Raw genomic sequence first — 11,562 nt, forward strand, 5'->3', positions numbered from 1 at the left:
TGGGCAGTTAATATCAGGGGCTATACTTTGTTTCCCAGGGACAGAGGCAATAGAAAAGGAGGAGGGGTATGTCTGTATGTTAGGCAGGATTTAAATCTAATATAAAGGAGGAGGTTATGTTAGAAAATGAGGGGGCAGAAGTCGTATGGGTGGAGTTCTTCACCAATTGTAAAGAATCCAGCAAATTAATTGTAGGGGTCACTATAGACCCCCTAATGTAAGTGACGAGGAGGAGGCGAAGCTCCTGATGCAAATAGAAAAGGCTGCTAGTTTGGGTAAAGTAATGATAATGGGGGATTTTAATTACCCAGATATTGACTGGAGCAACAGTACTGCCAGATCAGTTAATGGGAACAAGTTTATAAACTGTTACATGACAATTTTATGGCACAGGTTGTTGAGGAGCCAACCAGAAAAAATGCTATTGTGGATCTAGTGATCTCTAATGAGCCAGAACTTATAGCAAATGTGCAAGTCATTGAACCCCTGGGTAATAGTGACCATAATGTCCCATTGGGGGCCAAATTAGCCTCTTGTGGGCATGGGATGGTGGCATGACAGGTGGTAGATGGGCTCAGATCCCAGATACATTCATATCATTATATAAGTTTAATTATAAAAGTTTAATTACAGGGCAGCCTATAGCTTTAAATGCACAGCTGGGCCAGCAGGTATGTGATTGGAGGGCCCCCTGCCGGCTGAAAGCCCGCGAAAAGAAGTTATATATAGAGCCCCCCTCACAGCACCCGTGTCAGCGCAGCCTGGGGATAGCTTCAGAAGAATTTCACCTCTGACCTGCTCGTCGCTGGGAAGATGTCAGCACCAGGGAGCAGCAATAGACAGGCTGTGGGACTTGCTCCGACTGATAGGGAGCGCATAATGAGCTGGATACAGACAGCACGGCCGGAAGAACTGAGCCGAATGATGCAGCAGACAGGCATTGCGTCGCACACCAATGAGGACGTGGAGGAGGCGGCTACTCCTGATTCAGAAGACGCCCCCAGTCCGTTAGGCAGACCCACTGTGAAGAGAAAGCTGGCTCTGAAGTGTTCCACACAGAGATATGCAGCAAAGACAAAGAAGGCTGCAATAAAGACTGTTAACAGCAGGAACGCGTGGCCAGCTATGTCCCCGCCTATGGCTAGCACTAGTCAGGCTGTGCAGGGGGAGTTTTTCCAGCCCACTGAGTCCAGTGAAATGTTTAATAAAACGCTGCCTGTTATGTCTTCCCCTCCCCTATTCTCTTTCCAGCAGGCACCGAGTGACACAGGCAGTGTGAGCAGGGAACAACCAGGACCCTCCATTCAGCAAGCAGGTAATTATGCTACTGAAATGAATGCTCTGAAAAATGCTTTAACATGTTTATCAGATGTATTTGATAATATGCAGGAAAGAGTCAATAGGCAAGAAGGAGGGTTGCCCCCTGGAGTGGCAGAAACCAGTTTAAGGGATATAGTGACATGTCAGCCAACCCCATTAGGTTTACATTTGTCCACCTCAGTGAAGGACAAGATAGTAAAGGGTGATTATACTGTATAGATATTCTCTCATTGTTACCAGCCTACAAGGAGTTCCTCAAATCTGATAAGAAAGGAGATAGCGAAGAAATCCGTAGACGCCCAGTCCCAAGAACATTTAGCAATTGGCTACAAGCGTTTTGCATATTTGCCAATGTTCTATGTTCTAGTAAACCTCAACTATCCCCTCATTTATTTAAATACCTTGACATCATTTTGGAAGCTTACCGCACATATGGCGGTATTTCATGGTTCATCTATGATGATCGTTTTCGTCAGAAGTTAGCAGTACACCCAGGGTTGTCATGGGGACAAAAGGATGTGGACCTTTGGATGGGAATGTTGGCACCAAAGCCGGCATTTCCATCCACATCCCGTCAAGTACCACCAAAACCCAACACATGTTGGGCATTCAACGAGACCATATGCAAATTTCAAAACTCATGTAGGTACAAACACGAGTGTTCTCACTGCGCAGGCAATCACCCAGCCTTTCGCTGCGTACGAAAATTCTCTGCCAACAGCAAAACCAATACAAAAGAACAGATGGCCAAAGGCAACATCGCCGGTGAATTTAGCAAAAATGTTGCCTTGGCTAAGCAAGTATCCAAACAAAGTGAAGGCGGATCTAATTAAGTTCGGTTTTCAGTTTGGATTTTGGATTCCAACATTTAGAATTCAGCTATCAGTATCAGTAACCGATAATTTACAATCTGTTTACAATCACCCTCAGGTTGTCAGAGACAAGCTCTCTAAGGAGTTGTCTCTGGGGAGAATCATGGGTCCTTTCAGCGAGTTTCCTTTTGAAAATTTCAAAGTTTCACCATTAGGTGTAGTACCCAAAAAGGAGCCGGGTACTTTTAGGATAATACACCACTTGTCTTTTCCATCAGGGAACTCGGTGAATGAGGGCATCGATATTGAGCTTTGCACGGTATCATATTCCTCAGTGGAAGAAGCCATTAAATTATTACGCATCTGCGGTAAAGGCACATTGATGGCAAAATGCGACATACAATCTGCCTTTCGTCTTCTTCCTATACACCCAGACTGTTTTCATTTATTAGGATTCCACTTTGATGGCAAGTTCTTCTTTGACAGGTGTCTGCCCATGGGGTGCGCCCTTTCATGTTTTTATTTTGAGTCTTTTGCAACTTTTTTGGAGTGGACCTTAAAAACAGAATCTGGGTCCCAGTTCGTCATCCATTATCTGGACGATTTTTTATTTATGGGACCCCAGGGGACAGACACTTGTAAAAGACTTCTACATACTTTTATGTGGATAGCACAGGAATTTGGGGTCCCTTTGGCCCCAGAAAAGACTGTCGGCCCAGAAACAGTTATAACCTTTTTGGGTATTGAATTGGATTCAGTTAATATGGAGAGTAGGTTGCCATCTGATAAAATAGTAAAATTGAGAATATTGCTTGCTAATGCCTTATCAGCCACAAAAATGAAGCTGAAACAGCTGCAGAGCCTTATTGGTCATTTAAACTTTGCCACCAGAATAATGCCAATAGGTAGAGTGTTTTTAAAGCGTTTGTCCTCATTGACTGCTGGAGTGACTGAGCCTAACTGGCATATTCGCATCACATCTGAAGTGAAAGATGATTTGCGAATTTGGCAACAATTTTTAGAACAATATAACGGAAAGACATGTTGGCAAGAGGAATTCATAGACAATGAGGCCCTGCAGTTGTATACTGATGCCGCAGCATCAACTGGTTTTGGAATATTCTTCCAAAACCAGTGGTGCGTGGGAACATGGCCAGAAGATTGGATTTCTTCGGGATTAACTAAAAATATAGTCCTGTTGGAATTTTTTCCTGTCCTAGCAGCAATTGATATTTGGGGCCCAAATTTGGCAAATAAGAAAATAGTTATTCACTGTGACAACCTTGGAGTGGTACATGTAATAAATAATTTAACATCTTCATTACCACCAGTATTAAACCTATTACGCCAGTTAGTTCTCAGAGCCCTTAAACACAATTTAATGATAAAGGCTAAGCATATTCCAGGTCTAGTTAACCGAACTGCTGATTCTCTATCTCGTATGCAGTTCGATATTTTTTGGCAACTAGAGGAACAAGCGAGCGCGGTTGGGACCCCTTATCCGACTCACCTTTGGAACCTGATATATCCAATGTGATAGCCATTTTACAAGGCTCTGTGGCTTGTAAAACTTGGTTGGATTATAAATCATCTTGGTCGGAATGGCAACAATTTAAGTGCCAAAATAAGTTTAATTTAAGTGAAGAGGATCTTTTAATTATTTTCATATTGGAATGTAGCCAGAATGGGCAGTCCATAGCTTCTATCAAGAAGAAATTAGCAGGAATTTCCTTTTGGGCTAAATTACTGTTACCAGCTAATGTAACAAAGAACCCGATGGTGCAACAAATAATTAAAGGGTTAGCCCGTCATAATGCCAGAAAAGATGATAGACAACCTATTACTGTAACAGTGCTGAACAAACTGATGTTGGTGCTGCCGCAAGTTTGTAGAAATGAATACGAGACGTCTTTATTCAGATTGGTTTTTTCTTTGTCATATTTTGCTGCACTAAGGCTTAGCGAGGTGGTTTCCCCATCCAAATTTAGGCCTGGAGGTATTTTTCAAAATGACATCCAGTTAATAAATGGAAGATTGCGTATTAACATACGTTCTTCCAAAACTGACCAAGAAGCAAGAGGTTGTTTAATTTGGTTAGGTCAGTTTGTTGACCCCTTAATGTGCCCAGTTACCAATTACAAGAATTTCATTGAAAGACGGCCGACAGTTGAAGGCCCATTGTTCATACATGAAAATTTGCAATTTTTATCGAAATTCCAATTCAGCAGAATTCTCAGTTTTTGTTTTGAAACCCTTGGTTTAGCAGATAAGAAATACCGCTCACACTCCTTTCGGATTGGGGCAGCAACGCAGGCAGCCCTTTGGGGCCTAAGTGAACAATCAATAAAGAAGATAGGACGGTGGAAATCAAATCGCTACAGGTTATACGTGAGACCTACAATGGTCTAATTTTCTCTGTTATGAGGTTTTGTCATTGACATTTACAATTGTTTTACAGGCGACATTCAGAGAATTTGGATTTTAGGACATTCTTATGTACACTGGGCAGAGCTGAGAGCACAGATCCGGAAGGGGCAGCAAATTTATACCTTTCAGATAAAAAGTACAAAGTAATATGGAATGGTATTAGGGGCATGAGATGGGAGAAGCTCTTCCAAACTCTAACAGTGATGTTAAAAACATGGGGATACCCTAAGGTGATTGTGATACATTTAGGTGGAAATGATATAGGGTTTATAAAAACAATCCAATTGATTAAGTCCATAAAACAAGATTTGTGCCAAATTTCTTTATTTATGCCTGATGTTTATTTGATTTGGTCTGAAATTGTCCCTCGGCTGTGCTGGCAATCCCAACTATTAAAACCACTTGAGAAATGCAGACGTAAAATTAACCATTCAATTGCCAAGTTTGCAGGCAAGTTGAACATAACTGTATACAGACACCATCAGGGATGGGCGAATTTGACCCGTTTCGTTTCGCCAAAAATTCGCCACCGGCGAAATGTCGCAGACGCCCATTAAAGTCTATGGGCGTCAAAAACAATTTGTTGCGCGGCGAAATTATTTTGTCGCGCGTCTTTTTTTTTGACGCACATCACAATACAAGTCTATGGGCGTCATTTTTTCGGCGAAACGAGGCGAAAAAATTCGCCCATCCCTAGACACCATGAGTTAGAGAATGGTTTTGAAGGATTGTTTAGAGAGGACAAGGTCCACTTGTCAGAAATAGGATTGGATATTTTCAATGTTGGACTGCAAAATGCAGTGGAAAAAGCCTTGTTTTGTGGAGGGGGGCCAAGCCCAAGTTAAGGTTTTAACTGGTCTTGGCGTGGCGGATGTTTAAAATGTTAATTGGCTCCTGGCCGATACCATGGCGGGGCTCATATATACACTGAATGGCAAGCTCTGCAATTGTACGGAGCTGGGCTTGGTTATTACTGTTAATTTAAGCAGTGAATGTTAATGGAGTAATTACAGATGCTGTTTAATAAACTTGGCTGTGGCCTTTCTCCACACAAAACAAAGTGTTTATGTTTTATTTTGCTAAGAACGGTTCCTTATGTTTAAATGTTCATGCCTACTGATCCCATGTTATATCATTTAATGTCTGGTGCAAAAAACAAATATATACTGGGGCAACAAAAACCAGGAATTTTGGAAAAGCTAATTTTAGTGCCTTGAGGGCTGCCCTACAGAGTATTGATTGGGGCATTAGGTTTTCAGCTAAAAACACAGAACAGAAATGGTTGTCCTTTAAACTGATATTAAATCATTACTGTTCTCAATTTATTCCCTTAAGGACTAAACGTAGAAGCTCTAAGAATCATCCTGTGTGGCTTAATACAGAAGTAAAGAAGTTAATGGGAAAGAAGAGAAAGGCATTTAATAACTACAAATCTGTAGGGACAGAAGCTGCATTTAATGAATATAAACACTGTAATAAATGTTGTAAATCAGCAATCCGGAAGGCTAAGAAAAGAAATGAAGAGTTAATTGTGGTGGAGGTGAAAACTAACCCTAAACAGTTTATTAAATATATTAATAGTAAAAAGATGCAGGTTGAGAGTGTTGCTCCATTAAATAATGGTACCAGTATGGTTGTAACAGATACAGATAAGGCAAATGTGTTAAAGGAAAACTATACCCCCAAAATGAATACTTAAGCAACAGATAGTTTATATCAAATTGAATGACATATTAAAGAATCTTACCAAACTGGAATATATATTTACATAAATATTGTCCTTTTACATCTCTTGCCTTGAACCACCATTTCGTGACTCTATCTGAGCTGCCTCAGAGATCACCTGACCAGAAATACTACAACACTAACTGTAACAGGAAGAAGTGAGGAAGCAAAAGGCAGAACCTTATTTTTTAAAATGGCAATTTTCTATTTATGATTACCCAATGGCACATACTACTAAAAAAGTATATTATTATGATAATGGTTCATTTACATGAAGCAGGGTTTTACACATGAGCTGTTTTACTCAGTATCTTTTAATAGAGACCTACATTGTTTCGGGGGTATAGTTTTCCTTTAAATCAGTTCTTTTCTTCAGTGTATACAATAGAGGAGTGTGAGTTCCCAGGCTCACTTTATAGCTGCACTAATGGCTCAGCTCAATCTAGTCAGTGGCTGACTCAGGATATGATTGAAAAAGCTTTAATACAAATTAATGTAAACAAAGCTCCAGGGCCTGATGGCATACACCCCCAAGTTCTAAGAAAGCTTAGTTTAGTTTTAGACCAGCCCTTATTTCTGATTTTCTCAGATTCACTGTCATCTGGTATGGTGCCTATGGATTGGAGAAAAGCTGATGTTATTCCAATATTTAAAAATGGATTACGATCTCAGCCTGGCAATTATAGGCCAGTAAGTCTGACATCTGTGGTGGGCAAATTATTTGAAGACTTGTTAAGGGATCACATTCAAAATTCTGTCCTAGTGAATGTCATTATGAGCAGCAATCACCATGGCTTTATGAAGGATAGGTCATGTCAGATGAATTTGATTGCATTTTATGATGTGGTAAGTAAGATGCTGGACAGTGGGGGGGGCAGTAGATGTGATCTATTTGGATTTTGCCAAAGCGTTTGATACTGTGCCCCACAAACGACTGCTTTCTAAACGAAGGTCTGTTGGGCTTAATGAAGTCGTTTGCACATGTATAGGAAACTGGCTACAGGATCGGCTACAGAGGGTGGTTGTTAATGGGACATTCTCTACTTGGAGTAAGGTTCTTAGTGGGGTCCCCCAGGGCTCAGTATTGGGGCCACTTTTATTTAACTTGTTAATTAATGACTTAGGGGAGGGTGTTGTAAGTAATGTATCAGTGTTTGCAGATGAGACAAAACTATCAGCCCAATTAATTCCATCCAGGATGTGGCACTTGCAACAGGATCTTGACTAACTGGCAATCTGGGCAGCTAAGTGGCAAATGAGATTCAATGTTGATAAATGTAAAGTCCTGCACCTGGGATGTAACAATATCCACTTATACCCTTAATGGGACTGCACTAGGCAAATCCATAATGGAGACGGAGCTTGGAGTCCTTGTAGATGATAAACTTGTCTGTAGCAAGTAATGCCAGTCAGCAGCATCAAGGGCAAATAAGGTCTTGACTTGTATTAAATGGGGCAGAGAGTCACGGGAGGAGGGGGTCCCACTGTATAGAGCACTGGTAAGGCCCCATCTAGAATATGCCCTACAGTTTTGGTCTCCATCACTCAAACAGGACATTATTGTATTAGAGAGGGGACAGAGAAGGGCAACTAAGCTGGTAAAGGGAAAATCTTAGCTATGAGGAAAGACTGGCCAAATTGGGGATGTTCACTCTGGAGAAGAGGCGCTTAAGGGGTGATATGATAACTATGTATAAATATATAAGGGGATCATATAATAATCTCTCTAATGATTTATTTACCAGTAGGTCTTCCGATTAGAAGAAAAGAGGTTCCAGCTAAATATTGGGAAGGGGTTTGTTACAGTGAGAGCTGTGAAGATGTGGAATTGTCTCCCTGAATCAGTGGTACAGGCTGATACATTAGATAGGTACAAGGAAGGGTCGGATGCTTTATTCACCAGTAGCTCGTAACAGCAGACAGGAGGGAGCCAATGAGATTAGAGGAGGGAAAGGGGTGTTACAGGGAGAGCTGGGAAGTGAATCAGGGGTACAGGCTGATACATTAGATAGGTACAAGGAAGGGTCGGATGCTTTATTCACCAGTAGCTCCTCCCAGCAGACAGGAGGGAGCCAATGAGATTAGAGGAGGGAAAGGGGTGTTACAGGGAGAGCTGGGAAGTGAATCAGTGGTACAGGCTGATACATTAGATAGGTACAAGGAAGGGTCGGATGCTTTATTCACCAGTAGCTCCTCCCAGCAGACAGGAGGGAGCCAATGAGATTAGAGGAGGGAAAGGGGTGTTACAGGGAGAGCTGGGAAGTGAATCAGGGGTACAGGCTGATACATTAGATAGGTATAAGAAGGGGTTGGATGGTGTTTAGCAAGTGAGGGAATACAGGGATATGGGAGAGAGCTCATAGTACAAGTTGATCCAGGGACTGGTAACATTGCCATTTTGGAGTCAGGAAGGAATTTTTCTCCCCTCTGAGGCAAATTGGAGAGACTTCAGATGGTTTTTTTTGCCTTCCTCTGAATCAACTGGCAGTTAGGCAGATTTAAGTCTTTTTTCAACCTTCCTTACTACAGTATGTTACTATGTTACTACGTATGTCTTCTCTTTGGGCCTTCAGGTTTGTCAGTTCCCTGAAAATGCTAACGTTCCATCCATCTCATCAGCTTATGCATTTATGAGTAAAATAGATAACTGATCTACTATCTCAACCAATTTATCACAATGGAAGGCCAAACATTCTAAAAGCTACAGAGGATGAAATGTCCCTTCTGGAGCTGCTACTTATGCAGAAATGATGGTCAAAATCATGGGATAGACTTCTGACAATGGACTTGATTCAATTTAATTCAATATGGTACATTTTGTGTGATAAGTTCAACTTTCCTTGTGTCCAATATGCAATTCATTTGGCTAAACACTAATCACGTTAACCAATATATCTTATCTAGTGATGAGCGAATTTATTTGGCAGGATCGACTTTGCGGACGCGGCATCAAAAACGGGTGCCGGCGTCAAAAACCGGGCCCCAGCGTCAAAAACGGGCACCGGCGTCAAAAACGAGACGCTGGCGCCGTTTTGTGAATTTTTAGCAGTTTTTGCGAATTTCGTGCGAAATTTGCAAATTTTTCGGCGAAGCAAAACGACGCAAATTCGCCCATCTCTAATCTTATCGTTAGCTATGTTTTTGCCACCTACCCATTGAAAGTACTGGGAACACTTACTTTTCCTAATTCAATTCAACCCAAAAACCAGTTATCACATCAAATCTTTTGCAATAACTTCCAGTTTCCCTTCTGCCAATTTGAACTGGTGGAAATGCTCTTTCTCCTGTCCTTAAGCTTTTCCTTCTTTCTGTTTTCTATTCTCACACATGTCCTACTGCACAAGCTTTTTAATGGCACTTACAGCTACACCAATATATATATTTCATTAACAAAAGTTCCTTCATTTGTTATATTTTTTATAAAAATTAATTGATTTCTTACTATAGACTAAATAGCCAGTGTCTCGTGGATCTTTATGAGCTTATGAAAAATGAAATAAATTTTCTGGCAGCAACAAATAGGGCAATTCTGACCTTCACTAAGTTATTGGCAACTGTCATTTTCTGGTATCTGTCAGTTTTCAGTCATCAGTAGGTCTAGTCAATGACATGTCTCAATCCACTTTCTCTGGCTCACTGATTCAAGTTCTACAAGCTCTTTATAAAAGATTTCATTTATTTATCAATTTTCCCAACACCAGAGAGGGGTGGTTGAAAGTGAAAAGGCACTTTTATGTCCGAGTAGATTTGCGTAACGTCATGGGTGCAATAGATTGTACTCCTGTGCAGGGGCGTTCCTGGCCCCTCCGCTGCCTGAGGCAGCAGCAGTTGCTGCTGCCCCCCCTCCCCCAGAAATTGGCTCTTAAAGTACCAGGAGCAGCATTTTTGCTGCCCCTGGTACCTACTGGGGCACTGCCGCCTGAGGCGACATCCTCAACTCGCCTTATTGGTAAAGCACCCCTGCTCATGTGGCTTTATTGCCCCTTTTTGGTGAGGAGCAAATTTTCTGGGACAGAAAGCAGTTTCATTCAATCAACACTCAAATCATTTCTTATGTAAATACGTGGTTGATGAATGGATAAGTTATTGAGTGTGCATTTGGGTTAGTCAATATGCGCTTGTGCCATTTGGACCATTCTGTGGGTGTTCTGCAGTATTCCCCTAGTAAAGTGAGCCATATCATTTTAGCAGTCTGCCTTTTACATAATATTGCAGCGGACAATCAGCTTATGGGGGATCTACACTTACCTGAAGCTATTGATGAGGAGCAACATGAAGATCCTCCTGTTTATCCGGCAGATGCAGCCAACGTAAGAACCAGTTCCAGCAACAAATCATTCATGGACACTTCTCTTGTAATTCATTTCAAGTGCTCTTACACATGAGATATTTAGCTTACAAACGTGCTACTACCTTGTTATTAACATGTTCATTTTCATTTCATGTCATTTATATAACACTGTAATCACTTTCTTTTTTCCAGCAGAATCATAGTAATGTTGTTGTTTGGCCCTGTGTATTTTTTAGACAAGTGTCATTTGCGCATTATGTGCTTCAAAATATTTCAGTATAAATAAGTAGATTAATCAATAGACATAAGATTCTATATTTCTAACCTTTTTATGCTATAGCAGACAAGGAACCCAAAGACACATGAAAGGGCAAGACAATTGACAAGGCTACAGGGCAACGTCTTCCATTCTGAATGGCGGTTAGTAAGAACCATCTGTCACCCCCACGTGTGGTACTTACCTGATGGCAGGGGACAAACCTGAGCCACTCTACAGTGGTATTGGGAGAGACTGGGTACCTGGTACTTACTAGCGCCTCCACCTAATGGGATCCGGGAATGCACCTGCGGGGGCCCCGCTAGGAACACAGTAATAATTCAAACACAGTCATTGGTAAACTAAATAACTGTTTATCTAAAATAAATGTAAAGGAGCAGCTAATACAAGCAGTACTGCTAACTTGCACAAAGTCATTTGATGTATTTCCAAATAAACACAGTCTTTGAAATCTTCAAGCACTCTCTATAGATTACTGTCACTTTAATTACTCCAGAAGTCTCTTTGGGTCTGTTACAGTCACTCTTCAGGTGAGTCAAACACTTATGGACACACAGTCAATACTCAGATGGGAATCCCCTGCAAGTGCTGATTCCTTCAGTCTAGACTCCTCTCACACTCTCTAGTGCAGATTTACTAAAGGGTGAAGTAGCCGTCACTAGTGAAAATTTCCCAGAACAGGTGTAGAGAACAATTCGCTATCAAATGAG

The 11,562-nt window shown here is 41.3% G+C and overlaps 1 protein-coding gene across 2 annotated transcripts; it reads left to right on the forward strand.

The window, feature by feature from the left end:
- The first annotated feature begins 742 nt into the window (after positions 1-742).
- On the forward strand, positions 743-11,477 carry LOC121400739. 2 transcript variants are annotated; one of them, XM_041584696.1, is made up of 2 exons: positions 743-1,315; positions 10,500-11,477. In XM_041584696.1, the coding sequence occupies exons 1-2, from the start codon at positions 814-816 to the stop codon at positions 10,667-10,669; spliced, it is 672 nt and encodes a 223-aa protein (XP_041440630.1). In that variant the 5' UTR covers positions 743-813; the 3' UTR covers positions 10,670-11,477. The 2 variants fall into 2 exon arrangements, with proteins under 2 accessions (XP_041440630.1, XP_041440631.1); XM_041584697.1 differs by lacking the exon at positions 10,500-11,477 and adding an exon at positions 4,591-5,057.
- The last annotated feature ends 85 nt before the right edge of the window (positions 11,478-11,562 follow it).

Source organism: Xenopus laevis, chromosome 2S (assembly GCF_017654675.1).
Source record: "Xenopus laevis strain J_2021 chromosome 2S, Xenopus_laevis_v10.1, whole genome shotgun sequence".
Lineage (NCBI taxonomy): Eukaryota > Metazoa > Chordata > Amphibia > Anura > Pipidae > Xenopus > Xenopus laevis.